Source organism: Alligator sinensis, unplaced genomic scaffold, assembly GCF_000455745.1.
Source record: "Alligator sinensis unplaced genomic scaffold, ASM45574v1 scaffold1295_1, whole genome shotgun sequence".
In the NCBI taxonomy this organism is placed as follows: Eukaryota; Metazoa; Chordata; order Crocodylia; family Alligatoridae; genus Alligator; species Alligator sinensis.
The window spans coordinates 4,053,021-4,074,838 of NW_005841880.1; the positions used below are offsets into that span (position 1 = coordinate 4,053,021).

Below are 21,818 nucleotides of genomic sequence, written 5' to 3' on the forward strand. Positions count from 1 at the left end.
GCAGTTGGGGAGCAGAAAGTCTCTGCTCCCATTTTTATTTATTTATTTTTTAATCTAGTATACTGTTTAAAGAATGCTATTTTAGAAAGTGCAAATTTTGGGAAAAAATATTTTTAAAAAGTATTCAAGTTGACATTCTCCACTTTAAATAATAGCTTTTCCTGCTTGTTTAAATGAAACTGTTGAGGTGTTCATTGGAATTACTCTAAAAAAACACTTGTACTTCAGTTTCCAGGCCCATTCATTCTGTGGTTGCTCTGTTAAGACTAAGATCAACGGTGACATGTTTTTCTTAAGAAAGTTCACTTACTGTTGCTGCTGTCCATTATCACAAAATGTTTTCTGTCTTAAGGTCCCGAGACTGAAGATAAATCTGTGTTCTTTTTCCCAGTCGGATTTATGTCAGAGCTGTGTTATTCCAGAGATGGGGGCACTGTGGATATCTTTGCTAAAACATTTAGCTACTATAGGCACGAAAGAGGTTTTGGGGGTTGTTTTTTCAAACACTTCTTAAATATACTATGATATTGTTCACTATATGACTTTAAAACTCTCTCCCAGCATCCAATATCATACAGTTTATTGCATTCTTTTGCAGAAAGCAAAGCACATGACTTCCATCAAAACGCAGAAAAAAAGTTTCTCAAAATGAGAAGGAAAGTCTAGGCTTGTGAATTCCTGATGGGAGTTTCCCATCTTCTGTACTAGAGCAGGATCTGTAACTATTCATTTTAAGCCCAAGTCCAAGTCCCTTGGTTCAATGGGAGTTTTTCTGTTGACTTCTGTAGGTTTTGGATCATTCTGTTTGTGAGAACACATGAGAGACAGGCCACACGTCTTTTGGAAGAGATTTACACTTACATGTTCTAAAAATTCTGACTGCTTGTCTTGAAAGAGGGTGACTGCCAATATTTTGGGAGTGTAATATTTTTAGTAAAATGTTCCTTTTATCTTGGAGTAAAAACTAAACTCCAAAAAATTGAAGTGCTGCTTTCTTTTGCATGTAACATAACAATCCAATCCCCACAGCCAGCAGCTGGATAAGAATAAGAGGCCTTGTGATTCATGAGTGCTTGCTTTTTTGCTTATTTTTAATGTACACCAAAAATGAAGATATGTGGTCTTCTGCTTCAGTGGTTAATGATATTAATGTAAGACTCTCTTTCCATGCATAGGTCTGCTCCGTAAATAAAACCATGACTTAAGAGTCATGTGTCCCATTGAAATTCTTCTGCCCGCAATATGAGACAAACATGCAGAAAATGAGAAGAAAAGAAAATCGGCAAGAATAATGTTAGCCAGCATACTTTGTACTCCTTTGTAGCATTAAAAAGCAAGGTCCTGTCTGCTATGCTGCTGTTAAGTGTAGAAAAGACTAAAAATCAAAACTCTTCACTTTACAGAAAGCAGATCCCTAGGTTTAGAAAATCTTGCTTTGCCAGTATTGCCCTCTTGTGGGATTTCACAGCAAAGTAAAGGAGCATTACTTTCAAATGGTCATGAACAGCTTGACTGTTAGGGCCCTGTACAAAGATCTGTCTGGGGCTCCAGTTACAAAATCTCTCTTGACTGTTGAAATCAGCAGATAATTCTTCAACTGCACAACTCCATAAGGGGAGTTTGTGCCTTGTGCACATGTGAGACTGTTTGCATAGGTTGGCCCTGGATGGAGACAGGGGCTTGCAAATGACGTTGCGAGGCTTTTATGCTTGTTCAAATTCTTCTCTCCTCTGCTTAAAAATCCTCATGTTTTTAAAGTCTTATAATATCATATCATCATCCTTTGATAGCTGAGTGCCTGACCCCGGATACAATTCCCTGCCTTTGTATTTGCAACAGTCTCAACCTGAGCTTGTTCTAGTCACTCTTTCTACTCTTTACCTTCACCAGCCAGGAAGAGAATGTGGGAAAATTTCAAATATTTAGCAGCTTGTCTCTGCAGTAGGAGGTATAACTAGTGAATGATTGTCCAGTGTCATGAAACTTCTGTAAAGAGGAGATGGGAATATCTTTCCTGTCCATAAGGCACCTTCTTAAGAACAGATCTTTTTATGCCTTGGTATGGAAGGTGCTTATAAAAAAGGCTGGCATCCAAAATATAGCAGCCTTCTTTCAGAGTTAGTCTTCATCAGAGTGTCTTATGAAGAGGAACAGGACAAATTAAACATCACGGCATTTCATCATTAGATAAGTTTCACTAGAACTTAGCCCGTGAGATGACCACCAAGAAATCTCGACTTTGCGGATCTTGGAATTTTGGGAGCAAGAAGGCCAAAGATTGGTGGATCCTCAGTATTGACTGGATGAAACATACACTGTATTTGAAAAGGTGTAAAACTCACTCTTCTCATATCCTTTGTTTGTTAACACCTAGAGCAATGGCCATCGTAATATCTATAAGGAGGAAACTGATGTGCAACTGAAAGCAAAAAATTACAGTGCTGGCCAGCAGCAAGTTAAAGAGGGGATTTATAATTAAAAAAAAATATATCTCTTTGTTTGGGCTGGTGGCTGTAATGGACTATGAGGTGTTTACTTTCTAAGAGGAAATATTGTATATATTTGCACTACTTATATCTCTCCACAGACCATCACTGAAACAAGGTTGGAGCCTGTCCTGGAAAGTGCTAGTATTGGATTATTCTTTTTTTATATATATATCTTTTTTTTCAAAAGCTTCAAAGGAATTTGCATCTCTGAGACATGGGCCAGGCTCCTTGATCTTACAGGGTTCAGAATGAGATGGTGACGAGATCTTATACCGGGAAGGGCATTTACAGTGGGTGACTGTCCAGCTGTGTCATTCTTCCCTTTCATTCATTCCTCATTACTTCAATTCATGACATACTAGGAGGGAAGAGAGATAGAGGATTATTTTTAGTAAACAAGTTCGAATAAATCTGATGCCTTAAAGTCCATATAGCTAAGAATCTAACAAAATGGGTGTGCATGAGTTGAGTGCTTTACAACATTCTGCAAGCTAAAAACACATAGATCCATGTCCAGGCACCAGTATTTGGTCAAAGCTTTGGTTTACTTTAATCAGAATTTTATCCCAATAAGGATTGCAAGTTGAATATTGCTAATTTTTACTCACTTGATCACTCCTTATTCTTGCAGGTGGTTCCACTGATGATAATGCTTTAGTTACTTGACTAAGGGTTGCATACTCTTACTGACTGACACTTTCTTTGGAGCGTAAACATCTCCTTGGCTTACCACTCTTCAGATCTCACATACATACTTTTCTTCTGTATAAGATAATTTATCAAAGTCCAGTTTCTCCATCCAGTAGTTTGATAGTTTCATAGTTTCTAGGGTCGGAAGGGACCTGGGCAGATCATCTAGTCCGACCCCCTGCCATGGCAGGAAAGAGTACTGGGGGTCAAACGACCCCAGCAAGATGGTCATCTAACCTCCTCTTAAAACCCCCCAGGGTGGGAGCCTGCACCACCTCACTTGGCAGCTGGTTCCAGACCCTAGCCGCCCTGACCGTGAAGTAGCGCCTCCTGATGTCCAACTTAAACCTTCCCTCCGCCAGCTTGTGACCGTTATTCCTGGTCACTCCTGGCGGCGCTCGGGGGAACAGGGACTCCCCCAGTGCCTGTTGATCCCCCCTGACCAGTTTATAGCAGGCCACAAGATCCCCCCTCAGCCTTCTCTTCTGGAGGCTGAACAGGTTCAGGTCCCGTAACCTTTCCTCATAGGACCTTCCCTGCTGTCCCTTGATCATGCGAGTGGCCCTCCTCTGGACCCTCTCCATGCTGTCCACATCCCTCTTAAAGTGCGGCTCCCAGAACTGGACACAGTACTCCAGCTGCGGCCTGACCAGTGCCGCATAGAGGGGGAGGATCGCCTCCTTGGTCCTGCTTGAAATGCATCTGTGGATGCACGACAAGGTACAGTTGGCCTTCCTGACCGCGTCCCCACACTGTTCCACACGCAGTTCAGGGACTTGTTAATTCTAAAGCCAGCCCTTCCTCACTGACCCCTCACTTCCCTGCTATTTAAACTCCATCAAGAATACTTGTTTCTATGCTTCAGAAATAGAAAACACACAAAATGGAAGCAAAAATCCCCTGCAATTTGGTAAACCTGGTGAAGATCAGTACACTTGTGGCTTAATCCCTAGAGAAGAAGTCTGCTAAATCAACTAGAGCCAGACTGGACCCAAGATCTTTTGTTTCACAGGGAGTGTATGACAATTAATGAGAACAAAAACTTCTATTTTTTGAAGGGCTATTAAACCCCATGTGTTGGAGCCAGTTTCTAACTAGAAGATCTCATTCTGATCTCCGTGTGAGGAGATTGTTCCCCATCTGCCAGGTGTAGGGTTCTTAAGCCTTCCTTTGAAACATCTGGTGCTTGATACTGGATCCTGAACAAAGACGCTTCGTACATCTGACCCAGTCTAGTGATTCACTCAACTGGCATAGTTACAAATGCGACTGTATGAGGGTAGTGACAGTAGAAAGAGGTATTCATCCAACCTGGTTTCCTGATCCTCTGTGGGAGGCACAGGCCTGCTAGGGAGACAGACATTAACATGAATAAGCATATCTTCACCATAAACCATTCATCCTCAACTTATATCCATTGAACTTGATATAATTCTTTGGAGCAACACAGGCAGATCAAGTAGAATCTCATACATTTGATCAATGTTCCTCTTACTCTGGGGAAGAATAGCAAGAGCATCCACCATTTCCTCTCAGCAATAAAAGGAGAGACTAGAAGGGAGAGATTGTGTTCAATAGCATCAGAGCTAACAGGCTCTAACTTTTTAAAGGAAAATTGCACTCATTGTTTCCCATAATGGCAAGACCTCATGCCTGGAGTACATTTTGGCATTTCCTATAGCTTTGCATTCATATGTGATGATATAAGAACACATTTGGCTTCTATTTATACCATGAGATCAAAGGAATTGCCCTGATACACCAGACAGCAAAACTGAGTCTTCTGCAATATGCTGATGCAATATCAGGATGCAAACATTGCAGCACAATATCAGGAGAACTGTTGGTGACTTTGGGGTTTTCTGGCTCCATTCCCTGATCAAATGTTTTTTTTCCATAGCTTTAGAAAGTTGAAGAGCTTTGCCATGAATTCATTTTGACAGATAAAACTAAAACCAGAATAAGATCAAGCTGATCAATATATTCTAAATTCAGTCTCAGTGGGTGCGTCTGCACGTGACGCTACGTCACCGTAGCAACGTGCTCCCTCGTTATAGTGTGTTGCTATGGCAATGTAGTAGCTAAAAATAACCATGTGCTGCATGCATGGTGCAGTATGGGTTGTTACCGCACCATCATTTAGTACTTCCAAAAGGCAGTACTATATGACGGCGCAGTAACAAAGGCACCAGAGGGACACGTGTAGAACACAGTAGTCCCCAAAACAAGAGCTGGTCTCACCCCCGCGACCAACTCTGTGACATGGATACTGATAACTGAGAATTTCAAATACCTGAACCATCTTGACACCATGGGGCCTTCTGATAATAGTGGCACCTGAGAGCAATATTAATTTTCTGCAGGTTCTTGTTTCCAGAACATTGCTGCATGTACTTACAGACATTCAGACTGACCTACACTCTTGGGCTTCTCCTGGCATAAATGTGAGGGGGAAACGCAGGGTGCAAGTCCCAGACAGAAAAAAAAGCCTTTAATCTTAGAAAGAATAGTGATTTAGTGACAGTGATGCAACAAGAGTTTGTAAAATTCTCTTCCTCTCATATATTATTTCTGGGCTAAGAGTAAGATTAGAATCAGCTTCCTGTCTGATACATCCACACACAAGAGACTATGTCCTGATTTATGGGAGATAGACCCTGTTTCATTTCATTTGGTGCTGTCACTGCAATATCAAATGTCTCTATACTTTTAAAAGAAAACCCCAAACTTGTCATTTCCCCACTAGAAGACAACAAATTCTAATTGTCTTCTTTTTTCACTACATCTTCCCTGGTCCCTCAGAGTAACAGTTTCTGGTTCTGATGATAACATTTCCTGGCTCTTATTTTACATCCTTTGGTTTACAAGTCCCTACATGAGTCACACATTTCTCTCTCCCGGAGCTCCTTCGTTCCAGTGACTCAGGACACACTGGACTTTTATTGTGGCTCAATGAACTCAGCTGACTGAGCAAGCCCATCCACTGAAGAGGGGATTAATAGCAGCAATTTGTGACTTGCTACACAGAAGGGGTGTTGGTTATGCCAACAGGAAACTGGTCTGCTTTGATAGGTTGTGAGAGCTCGGTTAGATGGCTAAATGGCATTCACTTCTTTTTTTTCCTTTTCCTTTTTCGTTTTTGAAGATCTTTTTTATTTCCTAGCAGGACTTTTTTCCCTTTGGTTCATATACAAATATTTCCAGATGCTACCAGGACCCTTAGAGCAATTTTCAATGGAAAAAAACTGATAATTATTAATTAATCATCTAGGATTCCCAAGGGATATTGTAAGCACATGCAGCTTACCATCAGTTATGGGATATTTACCTTTCTTTTTCTGCCATGTCTTGTTTCTCTTCTGCTCTGTAAGGAGAAATTATATTTGAAATCTACTGCATAGAATTAATCAGCCTTTCCGTCAAGCTTGGATGTTATTCTAAAACATGCTATAGCTAAAGAGCAGTTAAGAGCTTGCTACAGAAATTAATTACTGGGTGACAGTTGCTGATCCATTTTGGCCTAAAAGCTATGAAAATTTGTAGATTCAAACTGTTCCACTATATAGCTTAATCACTTGGGAACGATTTTAAAGATGTAAAGGGCTTATTATGATCCTGATACTGCAGCCTCTACTCAGGTGAGTCATCCTTGTTCCCATGACGTTTTTCACACTGTTATTCAGTCAACTTTTATGTTGATGTTCTTGAGCTACAGAGAAGCTTATATTTTTTGTTTAACTGGCTTTTAGCAATGTACATGAACACTTCCAAATGACTTCTAATAGCGTGGAACTGGATTCTGGTAGCTTTACTGTTGCTGAATGGCTTTTTACTCTGTGGGTGAAATTCTGACCCTAATGGGAATTTTGCAATGACTTCAGTGGGGCCAAGATTTCACCCCATGGGCACATCCCCACAAGCAGGGGCGGGTGCTTGCAGTGGCAAAAAAAGTAGCAGATTTGTGCTGCTACATTTTGCCTCTGTGCATGCCCCTGCACATGGGCTTTGGTGCAGAGGAAACTGCCATTCCCCACTCCTCCCAGCTCCCAGTGTACTGGAGGAGCTGGGGTGGACTTAGAGGAGGGGAGGCACTCTGGCTGGCAGCCAGAGGGTCTCCCAGGAGGACTGAGCCTCTGTGTCTGCTGGTGCACACTCCTGTGGCACATACTGCTTTTTTTTGCTACTGGGATTTCCTAGTAGCAAATTTTGCCCCCATAAGGGGCACATTTTAATGTGACGGGCATGCAGTTTGTGGCACCGCAAAGAGGTGTGCGGTGCCACAAACCACACATGTCTGCATGTCTGCACCCGGCCCATGAGTCAATGGCACTTCTTCCAGGTCCTGCTCAATGACAGTGATAGACTCTGACCCCAATCCCTGATCTATATATAGTTTTGTACTGTCATAACTACTTTGTTTTGGGTACAGTCTTCATTAAAGGGGTTAAATCACTACAGCCTCTAGTTGTGGATGTGGTTATACCTGTTGTAAAGATGTTTTATACTGGAGTATGCTTATTCCCTCTTCTGTACAGGAATAAACTTTACTGATATTAATGCCTTCAAACTGTGGTGGCAGAGGGGTGCATCGCTTTGATTGCAGAGGTATAGGTTAAGTGGTATAACTGAGAATAGATGAGCCTTGAGAGAGGTAAGTAGACTTTTATTTAGGAGTGTACCAACGTAATTTTTAGAAATACTCATCAGTTTTTCAATTGCCTTATTACTGTCAAAGGGCCCTTCTACTCTGGTTCCTTCTTGACAATAGCTGTGAACAACTGACTTCCCCTAGCCCTCTTTCAGGTAGCACTGAAAACAGTTTGACTGCTTTTCCAGTTGGGAAGACAAGTGTAGGCAAAGCGGAGGAAACCATTCTTGATGGGTACTGTCAATAGCAACTATTAGTTTTACAAGGATTTATAAGGCGCCTGTTACTGTGGATTCTGGGCACATGATTAGATAAGTGGGTCAGCTTCACCATTAAGAACATCAACTGCAGCTTCAAAGAAATTCATGGGATTGCACCACCTTACACCGGCAATTAGTGTTTGTAAAATCTCATCTATTACATTCCCTTCATAGCCCTATTCCAACAGATCCTTCAGCACAAAACATATTGCCAGATAATGAAAATTGATTCCTCTATGGCTGGCAGAAATGCTTTGGATTTTGGCCATGGAGTAAAAGTATTCCAATTAGAACCAGGCAAATAATTCACTTTTATTGCTGATCAGATGAATTTCACATATTCTTCTGTTCCATGAACTGCCTGTGATTTCTCAAATGTTTCCATCATTGAAAATGATTTAAAATGACTTCTATTTGCTGAATAGTCATGAACTGACAAGTATACTTAGAGTTAAGCACATGCATGAATGCTTTGTTGAATCAGAGCCTCTGTAAGCAAAGCCTAGAATTCCTGGAAACCGGGATGAGCTAGCCCGGTGCCACTCAGCCCTAACTGGCCCAGCAGCCCCATCAGCAGGCAACATGAGCCTCAATAACATATGCACTTAGGTAAATTAAATATTAAGTATATACTTAAATCCCATTGATATCTGTAGATTGATTGCATCCTGCACCAGAACCCTGCCCTATTTTCTGGCTGATTCTGCCTGACCTCAGACTAACACAACTAACTACCTCTTTGTAGGATCGACAAAAAGCAGAACAACTCCCCCCCCGCCCCACAAGTAACTGGGTTATAAGGCACAAAAAATGTAATGGTGATAACTTGCAAGTTTTCATAGGAGCAAAACAAATTGCAATGGCTTTATGATAATATGAGTCCCACGCTTCCCATTCTGCATCTCCAAAAAGTTGCTTTTACCTTTCTTTCCTGGCTTTGATTCTCTCTTCTTCATATCTGCAACAAAACAGATACTTTTTCAGTAAATGGGCAGTCAGGACTGTCTACTTTGCTTCTTAGTAAATGCTTCATTTACTTTGAAGGGTGCAGGCAGTAGCTACAGTATACAAAGAGTATGACACTGTTCTGCATTCTGTTCCTATAGAAGACCTGGCAGGTAATTTGTTCAATAAGACGATTTACATACAGGAGCAGATCTAATATTCCTTTGCCAGAGATGCTTGGAGGCAGAGAAGGTTTGTAGTTTCCTTCAGGCCATGCTACAGCTTCCTGTATAGTACTTTTTAGTGTTTTGTTCAGTCCAGGGTTATAACCACCTGATATCAGCTTTGAGTCCTTTACTTTTCCTTCCAAAGCTGCCGCTGATCCATTTATTAAGACGCCCCCTTCCCCACTGTAGGGGGAAAATGACTCCCTAAATTCTGTGCAGCTCATCGTGCAGAGATGGAGTCGAAGTCTCTCCTTCGACTACTAGTGTTCCCGCAAGAGGAACTAAAGGGGCTAGCTCCGGTAGGGTTTCTGATGGGAACCCTGCTGTAACCCTTGAAGAACATAGCCATTGCCCGGGCCCACTTCCCTCCCATCACCCCATGATACGACACTGAGCTAAAGCAATCAGTTGTCAGTGGAGGAGGACAGTCTCCCACTGAGTGGACAGAGGTCCCACTAGCATGCTCCCTCTGTCCCATGGTGTCCTAGCCATGTGATAAGCTAGTGGAAGAGTTACCATGTCAAGTCCTTGTTTAAGTCCTCCCTGACTGGTCCCTTCCATAGTCAATTCTACAAATTAGGTAAAATCAGAAGCAAAAAGCAAATAGAGGAAGCAGGAAATGGAACAATCTCCATTGACAGTAGTCCCCTGAGACTTTTTCACTTCCCTGAGAGTGACCTGCTTCTCCAGGGGTTGTCAAACTGTCCCATACTCATCTTACAACGACAGTCGTTTCAGGTTCCATACTTTTGAGGTCTCCTCCTCACCACCCAGCATTGCAGGCAAAGAAGCTGCTTGCAAAGCTGAGAACCCATGACTGATTGGGTGAGCTATTCTGAAAAACGAGTTTCCCATGACTTCTAATCACTACGTGTTTACAAATACATGAACCCGACCTGTGCACACACAACTTGGGGGTCTGCCCACACACAATATCTGTACTCATGAAAACGGGGAGTTCAGTGCGTGAAAAGATGGCCCTCTCTACAAAAATTACGTTAGAGTTATCATGTCCCGAAGGGGAAGGACAATTATTCTCCCCATTTTATAGCTGACGCAGGGAACTCGTGGCTTGCCCAGAGCCAAAGAATAAATATGTCTGAACTAGAATTAAACACACAGACAGCTTGGATCCTAGTCCTTTGTCTTGCCCACAGGGCTGGCCTCACAAAGCGAGGGGATGATGGGATGTGGCAGCAGTACCCCAGAGTTGCCAAGCTTTCGAATGCAGGGTCCCTGCAATACTTACTGTACGACACACTCGGGAATCTGCACGTGCTCCATAGGGATGATCTGCTCCAGGTCTTCCAGGCTGTGAATGTACTGGATCTTACTGATAAACTTCACACTGCCAAGGAAAGAGCACAGAGAACTAAAGACCCTGTTCAGACTTTCACATTCACATAATGATGAATGTATGGGGTTAAATCACATTCCTGATGAAATCCATGGGAGGTTTGCAATTGATTTCAATATGGCAGGGTTATGATTCGTAGCAGGTATCAGTTATGGGAAACAAATCCATCTATGTAGCCCAATATCTTGTCTCTGACAGTGGCCCACAGCAGGCAGCTCTGGGACAGCCTGCCCTCATCTAAGTCTCTTCCCAGTCTCTACTAGTTAACTGCCTTAAAAGCTTAATTTCCACTCCAAAAACCACTTGTCGTATCTGGTGGAACTTTCTGTATACCTGATGAAGGGCCTGGATATAGCCAGCACTGTCCGGATGAACCACGAAGGATGCACTATTATCAGAGCTTTCAGGTTTTTCCTCAGTCTGTGGAAAAGTCAGATGATAAGAGGTTAGACCAGAAGGGCTTTCTTTTGAGCTTGCTTTCACCTGTGTGAGTCCATGGATTTCGGTGACTTCTAGTGGGTGTTGGATCAGACATAGGCCCACGGGATCAAATACATTAGGGACAGGAATGATCTACTGAGCCATAGGTTTTAGCTGTTACAGACTTGACCTCATGTTATATCCTTCAGCACCTTACCCAAGCATTGCTTTATAGGTAAGTAAACTATCTAGGAAGAGGGAAGAGCTAGTTTAGTCTAAAAGCAACAAAAGCCCAGACAATTACAGGAAAATCCGCCATACTAATTCATTTTTGTGGTGGATTTGTAATGTATAATGTCAGTTGAAGGGCATGAGACCTACAGCTGGGATATTCTAAGGAGCCTATGAGAGTTAGGCAGGAAAGCTGGATTTAATTTCTGGCTCTACTTCTGACTTGCTGTTTGAGTTTGTCCTAGTTGCCTATGTCCATGGTTTCTGAAAAAGACTCTCCTTTTGGGTGCCTCGGTATCTGAGTGCCCAACAGGAGACACTTGGAGTCAGATTTTGGAAGGTGCTGAGCATCTATGCTCTCAGTTGGGTTTGTGGGTGCTTGGTTTCTGAAAATTGGAGCCTCTCTGCACTGCTAAGTGACTTAGAGCAGCCAGCGAGAGTGCCTTGATAATAGAGATCAAAATATCATATTAAGAAATTACCTTTTAGCTTACTACAATCAAGGATGCACTTAGAGTGTGGTTATTATTTAGAAACCCCTTTACGGACAGTCCCTGCCCAAAGAGCTTCCAATCTATGTACAAGGCAAGGGACAAGAGGTGAATGCAGAGAGACAGGTGGGTGGGAGAGACAAAAGGAAACGCGTCTAGTTATGTGAACGTTGCCATGGTTGTCTCCAACGTACAAGCATTTTATCTAACAGTCTAGTGAAATATAATAAAAATACTACTGAAAATGTAGAACCAAAGTGACATAAAATGACAGTTACCTTCTATTTTATGTTTATGGAAAACAGGTCTTTACATGTTGTCCCTTTGCTCTTACGTGCCACAACTCAGGCAGGTATGAAGTAGGAACACAGTACCCTACTCAGGAAAGAGATGAAAACTGGCTGAATCCGTTCTAACAGCTCCCCCTGATGGCATCATTTCAGTACTCTGGGCTTTTACCAATATCCAACTTTGAAAGAGCCCATGATGCCTCAAGGAAGTTGCAGACTGTTAGCCAGGGAATAAACTACCGATCTTACTCCCTTTCTGTTGTAAAGGATAAACCTATACCAGTAATGTGATCTGAGGTGCTCAGCACCTCTTTTGTTGTTGCTGCTGCTTAATCCTCAGTGGAATTCAGACCTCTACATGCATCCAGTCCTAAAGTACTTTGCATGGGTACATGAAGGCCGAAAGCACCTTTAAAGCTGGAGTCCTAAGTGTCACTGCCAGTAGGGTGCCTTTACACTGTTTTGGCCCTACCTTATAGTAGAATAGCAGAGTCCAATTAGACTGTATGATCATGGCATTAATTAAGCTGGTTTCTCACCTTCTGTCTATCATCTGATAGCATTTCTTCAACCAGCCCAGGCCCGGCATCCTCCGACGTGGTGTGGCTCCATTCAGATATACGATCATATAGTCTTCGGCCACCAGCAACTCCAAGCTGCTGATAACATACCTGACAGATGGAAATTGAAAGCAGAAATGGGGTGAAACTTCAGAAAGGTAAACGGATGGATTGGAGTTTCTTTTTTTTTATCTTCACGTGTCCTTGCTCCACAACATCAGCAGACTAAGAATGCCTCAGTCTACTGATACGTCCCCATGCTTTACCACGGGGAGTCCAACAAAGACTGGAATTGAAAAACTTTCTGGTCTTTTTTGTACAGAAGATATCTCAAACCTTTCATAAGGTGTCTTTGCAGGAGTCATGGGAGGCTATGGTCTTGAGTCATGAGCTATGGTCCATACTTCTATGTGCACCCTTTGCCCAGGAGTAGCATCTATTAACCCTTTTCAGTCCGATCTGGAGGAGTCCTATCCTGGACATGTTTTTTTTTTTGCTGGCTGTAATATGGGCATCCATTAACACTGCATGTTAGATTGCATGTTAGAGGACACCATGGAGGACAGGGCATCTAGTGGCATTCAGCCATATACACTCAGGAGCTTCATGGATTCCTCCTTGTTCATTTTTTCCAATGGAGGTTCTTCATGCAGTGGGCTCAATAGATAGCACAGATGTTAGCATCCCTAGTCCCCAGGCACGTTCCCTTCCTTGCCTCCCCTCTGTCATGCAATTGTGTACAGCCACTTACAAAAAGAGATTCTCCATGATGTAATGGTAGTCAGCCAAGTTACTGTCTGGGAGATAGCAAGCAGCAAAGACAATGATGGCATTGAGACCTTCTCCATAATACCCTAATAGAGAAAGAGACGGACAGCATGACAGCCGGAAATGGGACAGACAGCAGAGAGGCATGAGGTCAAAGGGGAGCTTAATGGGACAGTTTTACAGCTAGACCTATGCTCATGCTGTGCTCTATAACTCTACCCCCACCTTAGACAAGTATCCTGAGCCCACACAGCACTCCTCCTGGAGCCATGTACCACTATAAACCACCACTGGCTTAATTGCTCCAGCTATGGGCTTATTTATATGATTTAAATAAAGCAAATAACTACACTTTGCCGTGTGCCCTAAATCTATTTAGATTTGGATCCCAGCAAACTACAATGAGAACTGGATTCAAGTAGAGTCCAAGTGACAGTCCAGTCCTGAAGAATTTTACCATGAGGGCTACAAGGACCTCCTGTTCGATCTTAACATATTTTATCAGGTCCCATATCTGCTTTCAGTCAAGAGAGGTATTCACAATTGTGATCTGATTATTTCATCTTCGGATATGAAGCAGTTGTTGGACTTAGGGGAAGGAGGGTTTTCTATCTTGGCTGAACTACTGACATATTGCTAGACCTGAGTCAAATCACTTGGGCTAGTAAATTTGGGCTCAGTTTTCAGGACTCATTTTCAGAGCTGCTGAATATCTGCTGTATTAGGAGACTTCAGCGTGAGTTAAGGGTGCCCTGCCTCTTGAATTCAGACCTTATATCTGTTGCTGCAATTTGTTATTGTGCTCTGGCTGTTATGTAGCTGGGTTTCTTAGTGTGATGTGAAACATCACTGTCTGCTATTGGACATGTACAATAAAAATCACTTGCTTTCTAATGTTATGGTCAAGACAACCAGTTATTCAATCTTAATTGGCCCAACAGCTTAAGAAGCAAACTTTTGAAAGAAACTCCAGCAGGGCCATTTAACACACCATGGCTTCCCTTTCCCTCACCTCCATGTGTCACCACTCTCATGTAGGGTTTGATCATCTGCAGATCTATGCGGTGTTCCTGCTCCCCAATGATAACGGTCCTCCAGAGTCTCCCATTGGTAGTGCTGCCATCTTCCGCCACTCCATCCCCAAACAGATCAGCACTGTCCCCGGGCATGTTCTTGGCTGTGGCTACAGGTGTATCATCTGAAAAAGGGAAAGTGAGCACACTGGTGAACATCTCTGTGAGACTGGAGAGAGTTTCCAGGTGCTCCTATAAGCCTCACCCTCCTGCAGTAAGGTTATAAGCCTGAATCTTAGCTTCTTTTCTGTTCGCTGGTCTACACATGGAAGTTAATTCAAAATAAGTTAGTATATGAATTCAAAGTGGGGTAACTATTCTGTATTAGTTTTGCTTTGGGAAAATATTAACCTCAGGATAAATGTGATTTATTCCAAATGAGCTCTATTCACTCCCAAAGTGGATTATATACACATTTTTATTCCATAGTAAGAGCCTCCACTTAGGCAGTTAAACAGGAACAGCTGTTCCAGGACAACTCCCAGTGTAGACAAGCCATTAGTAAGGCCATGGGAGGCAGTAGAAACCACAGATTAAGAATGAAAATTTTCCTTTCATGCTTTGGTCTGCCCTAGGTTTGTGTTTATTGCAAATAATTAGTTGAGCTCCATTGTCAAACAGCAGTAGAAACAGTCACAATGCCTTGTGCTCTATACTGCTGCAGTCACAAAGGAGCACAAAATGCTTTTTGATCCTTGTGCTGTCCCCTTGGGTGTTTCACAGCAGCATTATGCATGAGTTTGGGTAAGTGATTGAGGGTCACTGTATAAAACTGACCTTTGAGGGAGGTGGGGGGATTTAAGGAGGAAGAATGGAATGATCTGTGCTGGAATTTGCCTTGACGTTAATGCCCCCTCCTTGTGAAAGGTAGCAGAGCATATATACTGATCACATCTGGCCAGGACCACAATGCTATGCCTGGTCAGATGCTTCATTAATTTTGTCAGGGGTGTGAACATTTATGCCATTGGAGAATGTATCCCACAATCTATCATTATAAGTCCCGATGACCTCAGTAATTGGTAGCAGTATTTCGGAGCTAGTAGACCCCACTGGCAATACTCTTGACAGTGAAGCAGGGTGAAAAGAAAGATGCTTGGAGTTAATCCAACACCAGACCGAGGCCTGAACTTGTCTTTTACCTTCCCACTCCAGCTCATTCCCATTTCCCAGGAACTCCAGGGAGTCCGTCTCATCTGGGGTTTCAATGTCATCCACGTTAATGTCCAGATCATCGGGGGTGTCCAGGAAGTCATCAGACAGGATGGAGCCCTCGCTGTGGTCCAGTGAAATGTTGATTTCAGGTGCTATGAGCGTCTTACGTTTACGATGCGCCCCGTTAAAGTTTAAAGTGTTAGGAGGAGCTGCAAGTAAGAAAGAAAGAAAGTAATAATTTGTCCTAATGACTTACTCTTTTAGCAAGACGTTGAATGTATAGATCCCTTTATATAAAAAACATTCTTACACCTCTCTGCAGTAGATATTATTATTCCTATAGCAACAAGGTCCAAACTGGGCACATGCATTAGAGCAGCCAGCAAGAGTGCCTTGAGAACAGAGGTCAAAATATCATATTAAGAAATGGCCTCTTAGCTTACTACAACCAAGGATGCACTTAAAGTGTGGCTATTATTTAGAAACCCCTTTATGGAGGGGTTTCTCCTACACATGCATTAATGCACAATGGTACCTGTAGTAACAGGTACTAACTAAATGTGCAGTAACCAGCAGCTGGTTATTACAGGTATCTGTTATTACAGGTACTAAACTAAATATGCAGTAACCAGCATTACTGTGCAGTAGCACCGGTGCACACCTTTTTAGGCTAATTCTACTGTGCATTAGCACATTAGCATGCATTTTGCCCGCTGTGCTAATGCACAGTAGAAATTAGTCTACTGTGCTTGAAGCATCTTGTGTAGACGTGCCCACTGAGGCACAAATATATTAAGCCATTTAACCGAAACAAGGCAGTGTCAGTGGCAAGAGCCAGGAGCAGAAGCGAGGAGTCCCGACTCCCAGTTTTCTCTTCTAACTACTAGGCGACACTCCTAGCACATTATGAAATACAACCCTAGTTTTCAGTTTTCACAGCTGTTATGCACGACTGAGGAATCTCCAAATTCCATCCGTCTCCTGAGCTGGAGACGTTACTGGACCTAAATGTTCCCCAGCAAGAGCTTCTACTTAGTTAATAATGCTTAGCACTAATATAATGTTTTCTGTTATTGGAAGGAGCTGTGCAGACAGTAACCAACTACCATTTACAACCCCACATGAGACAGGATCAGTATCATCATTCCCATCTTACAGGCAAGTATATTGAGACACAGGGGCCCTGTTTACAAAGAAACTGGGTCTAAAAATATTAAAGTATGGATGTCTCTAGACTGTTGGGCCATACGTTCCATGTTCGCTAGGACTGTCCTGTTCTGAACACCTGTCCCAGGCATCCTGTAGGTTTCTTCAAATGAGCACTTTTGTCCCATTTTCAGAAACCTCCCTCCAGATTTTGTTAAGCACTCCTAGTGAAACTGGAACAGACAGAAATCTTCACTGGTTTCATCATCCTTGCCAAAGTGTTCTGGTTAAACCTTGAAGGGAATTTGCTCCCACTCTAGGCACAGCCTACTCCGACAGCTGACTTTTGCAAAATGCCTCTTCAAAGTCAAAATATGCAAGGCCAATACTTACAAGATGTGTTCTCGTCTTCTGTAGGGCTGCCCAGAGACTCCATTCCTGTCTCTTCTGGGAGAGGTCTGCAAAACACAGCCAGTGCAAAGTATCCAGAGACCAAGATAAGAAAGCAAGAAGAACAGAGTTAGCAGGGGATGCCCAAAATCAAATGTTCCCATTTCAGTGCTTGTGGCTTCAAAGCTACTATTTTTTGAGCACACGAGTCTTATCGTATTTATTAAGCCTACATACATACTGGATGTCGATGGCATGACTCAAACAAAAGGTACAAGGTACATCCAAAAGAACCAACCAGCCCTGGTACTATACAAAACATAACCAATGATCCTTAAGCCAAGACCTCCTCTCACTGAGCTCCCTAGCAACAGAGACCGACTCACAACTCATACAAAGAACTGGAAGGGAAAATGGGTTGGTAGATGTAAAAAGTGATTAAGTGACTCCTCAGTGATCTAGAAAACATCAACTGAAGAATACAGAGCCCACCAGATCTCCAAGGCGTCTAGTGAAGAGGCCCAGAAAGGGAGTCTGAAGCAGATCTCTAGACAGAGGAAGCCCTAACCCGGGGCTGGGCTTATCTGAACCTAGGGATGGAGAAGACATTTACCTTCGTCAGCCTTAACCGTTGGGTGAGAACAGAGAACCAGGACAGAGCTCATGGTTTGGGACCTCAAAGTACAAAGAGCTTTATGTGGTATTTCTTGATACCAAAATACTAAGATGTTGTTCCTTTGGCTTGGCACCGCTGACCTTACACATATAGGCAGACAGTGCTGCCCACAATGGATGGAGGGATCTACAGGAGGGATCTACAGTCTTTCATGGTCGATGCACTGGGAAAAATTGGCAAAAGACTCCAAGTCCATTCTTTCATACATCTTTTACATCCATTCTTTCTTTCTTTCCATCCATCTTTTACATACATTTCATCCATTCTTTCATACGTCTCATGGTTTGCCTGGGAATAACCCAAACAACTGCCAATTAATTCTGGCAGTATTTTGCGATCCAAAGTCCTTCATGGCCAACTGCATGAAGCCCACTCTGCTCTCCTCAAAGCTGAGCTACCAGGGACTATAGATTCTCTTTGATGATGCATCAGTGACTAATTTCCTGCTACCAGCAATGCATGAACAACCTAATGACAATGCTTCTGGGACCCCCAGTCACCAATCTGTAGCACCTGGCTCTGTCAGATCTGTGCACGGAGGAGGCTCATTCAGAACTAACATTTAAGGCATTCTTTGCTTTTGCAGAACAGCCAAGCCTGGCAGACCTGCTTGTTCTCATGGCTGGCAAATCCTCATAGGGAGGCATATTTAATTTGTTTTCATTGGTGGAAAAATACCTGGAATATTTCTTTCCCGGCCTACTCTGATGAGACTGTTCTGAATCGAACACTGCATTATTAACTAGTCCTGGATCTAGACCTTATAGTACTAAATGCTCAACACACACAGATTGGAAAGATGGTTTCTACCCCAAATAGAGCTGACAGGTGGAGACAGATAGAGAGGAGAAGACCAAACAGGCCAGTGTGTGAGGCAGTGGTATCACTTAGTGATAGCCATGGCCATCGCCTTCCCTCACCTAACCCCCCAACAACTTCATGTGGCCCCTCAAAGCATGAGCATTGCTGTGCAAGGTGAACAGGGGTCCTGGGCATGTTTTCTCTGTCCTGGCCTGGTATTTTTGCACAGGGATAAAAGGGGAGGAAAATCTGGTTCTTAATGCAGGAAGTGCTTTGCAAAATGTCTATTCACCATCCTGCAAGGAGTATCACAGTCGAACGTGTACACCGCCTCTGCTGCTACTGAGCATTATTGATCTTTTCAGCGTCCTGCAGACATTAACTGATTCATCCTCATAGCAGCTCCTCCCGAGGGAAATTAGGATTATTGTCTCCTTTATGAAAGGGAGGAAACTGGTGCCATAAGTGAACTTCACTACAGTATAAGGGAGTCAGCACCAGGGATGGAATTAAAACTCCATGGACCTTGGCTTCCTGTTTCAGAGCTTGCACCCTTGAACCATGCCTCTCCCAGGTCAATCCTTGCTCTCAGTTGTGCAAGACCTGATGATCAGACCCCAAACCTGCAGCGGTTTTGTAATACACAAAAATATACACTTGGACAAGCACCAGCAGGCTGGGTAGTTTCACTGCTTGCGACCTACCCAAGAATTCAAACCCATGCCCGTCTCCGGGAGTACCAGGCTGACATGACAAATGGTCCCCCTGGGCTGTTACCACCACCCCGTGGTACAGCGTGATGGGTCAGCACATTCAGTTCCTGCCACCAGGCATTTGTGCTCCCTGTGGCATAGACACTTTTCTACAAGTGGATCACTACAAGGCTCAGAAATACCAATTTAATTACCATCTTGCTTTCAAATGCAAGTCCTGGAGCCAGGCTCTTTGCTCACTTGGATTAATGTAAACTCTGTGTAATTTTGAGGAAGCCAAGGCCGGAAAGTGAGATGAGAATCTGTCCCCCAGTTCATACCTGTGACACTTTTCACCCTGCCAACTCTTTGAAAGCTGCCCTGGGCGCTCTCTTGCACGCGGCGTATGCTATCCTGAAGTCCAGGGGGCACAGTGTAACGCTCCACGCTGCTTTTTTTCTGCTAATTGCATAGCAAGCCACGCTAGAGCTTGCATCCCATTAGCCAGCACTTGCTCAGAGCTGTGGGAAGATGCTTTGCAAAGACAGAAGCCAAATCCTACAGATTATGATGCCAGTTGCAAAGCAACAGAGAACTGGTTTTGACTGGCACACTCATATAAGGGCGAGGTCTGCATATGCCTTATGAAACTCCAGAGGCTTCTTTCTGCACTGCCATGACACTGCAACCACCGGACACATTAAACGGTATGAATATTTAGATTAAGGGATAATCCTCTTGGAGCTGGTGGTTTTATATTTATGAATGTATGAGTTCTGATCAAAGGCTCAGTGGTCTGAGGCTCTGCATCTGTGCGTGTCAGACAGCGTTCCCCTGAACTGACAGGAACGAATAATATTCCTAGATCTATTGAAAAGATCCACAGGATCCTTTTTTTTTTTTCCAGCTGGGCTGAATACTTGACTGTGATTTGACCCCCACTGCCTGACACAGCCCAGGGGTGCAGTGTCCAAAAAAAGGCCCATCCATCTCTTTGATTGATCCAAAATACATGCTGCAGTGAGGCTCTATGGTTTATAACAGAGATCCAGGATTTTCAGATCCTTTCGAATAGTCTTTCTAAAAGTAGAAGGAAACAAAACAAATCTATGAAAAGGATGCTTAAACTGTTAGCTCCCAGTTCCTAGGGTGAATCTTGCCTTGGATTGTCCTTCCCATGTGCAGCTAGCTTAAGAGTTTCCTGAATAAAGCAGCTTTTGTAAGGGTCCTGTGCCACCATTTTGCTCTGTGCTGATCATATGATGCCCAGTTTCACCATATGAGGCACTTGCTCTCAGTCAGCAAACAGCCCGAGCCTCTCCTGGCTGTGATTAGATGGATGCTTTGCGCCCCAGTGAGCATGCTCCCGCATCCACCCCAAGGCATCGCTACAGCATCATTGCAGGACCGGAGTCACAAACAGTACAGACCTACTGCAGACAGGAGATGAAACCTTGAGGGAGCAGTGGATGGGGAGGGGGAGGATTTATTTTCTTGCCTGCTCCAGTGAGATCAGTCTTGCCTTGCATTACAGCTCTCTGCCTGGAGCTGCAATAATTCACGTTTAATCTGCACCTTTGCAAGGAAGAATCAGGAAACACAACCTACAGCAGCTTTCCATAGAGCGAATAGTCCCCTCCTGTCCTAGGCAAGGAACTGAATGGGAAACGGGGTGTGTTTTTGTAGCCGAATGGGTTAATCACAGCTAAGCAAAAATAGATGCTCAGCATGTCCTCCGGGAACGAGCTACTGCCGTCAGTGCAAGCTGGAAGGGACAGACTGCGGCTTCTGGGCTCTGTGATTTTTAAAGCCAAAGGGGACCAAATGGCTTTAAATAATGCTTCAAGTCCAGCTAAATGCAGCCAGTTGAGCAGGAGCGTGGGCATTTTTCAGGTCTCTGTAACTGGTTCCATTTCATTTACATTATACACTGCAGCATCTTTGCTCATTCAGTTCCTATGCAGCAGAAGCAAGGCCAGACCAGGGAACCTGGGCTTCAGGCTGCCTGGTTTCTACCTGCACTGCCACTGACTTCCCACATGACCCTGGGCATGTCGCTTCCCCTGCCTGGGCTTCACTTTCCCGGTCTGTCCGTTGGGACTGCTCATACCAACCCACAGCTTTGAGAGCTCTAAATGGGAAATACCTTGAGAGAACTGAGTATTATTAATGGACAACGAGTCTGTCACTCACTTCAGTAGCCACAGAGAAGTGGATACTTGAGGCTCCGGCATCGACATCACAGTTTGGCCCAGCGGATGGAGCACTGGACTCAGAAAGCCTGGGTGTCACTCCTGCCTTGGTCCTTGGCCTCCTTGGGCACATCGCTGCTCCTCCGTTTCCCCTCCCACTGTCTGGCCTACTTAGGCTATAAGATCTTTAGGGCAGGGCCTGCTTGCTGCTATGTGCAGCACCTAGCGCAAGGGACCAGATCTCAGGTAGCTTCTAGTTTCTATAGGGGATGGTCCCCAGCAGTGCCCAGTGCAAGGTTTGCAGGCAGCACGCTGCC

General features: G+C 43.7%; 1 protein-coding gene across 1 annotated transcript in view; it reads right to left on the bottom strand.

Moving 5' to 3' along the window:
* Positions 1–21,818, bottom strand: part of ATCAY (ATCAY, caytaxin) — a 39,456-nt gene that overhangs the window by 15,379 nt on the left and 2,259 nt on the right. The window contains exons 2-13 of the mRNA XM_006017599.2: positions 17,144–17,208; positions 15,592–15,813; positions 14,389–14,574; positions 13,360–13,462; positions 12,588–12,719; positions 10,950–11,036; positions 10,509–10,607; positions 9,010–9,045; positions 6,508–6,543; positions 5,473–5,516; positions 4,491–4,526; positions 2,339–2,847 (exon numbers count right to left, since the gene is read on the bottom strand). Of these exons, the coding sequence (XP_006017661.2) occupies positions 2,828–2,847; positions 4,491–4,526; positions 5,473–5,516; positions 6,508–6,543; positions 9,010–9,045; positions 10,509–10,607; positions 10,950–11,036; positions 12,588–12,719; positions 13,360–13,462; positions 14,389–14,574; positions 15,592–15,813; positions 17,144–17,208 (1,066 nt within the window). The 3' untranslated portion in view covers positions 2,339–2,827. The remainder of the gene's footprint in view (positions 1–2,338; positions 2,848–4,490; positions 4,527–5,472; positions 5,517–6,507; positions 6,544–9,009; positions 9,046–10,508; positions 10,608–10,949; positions 11,037–12,587; positions 12,720–13,359; positions 13,463–14,388; positions 14,575–15,591; positions 15,814–17,143; positions 17,209–21,818) is intronic.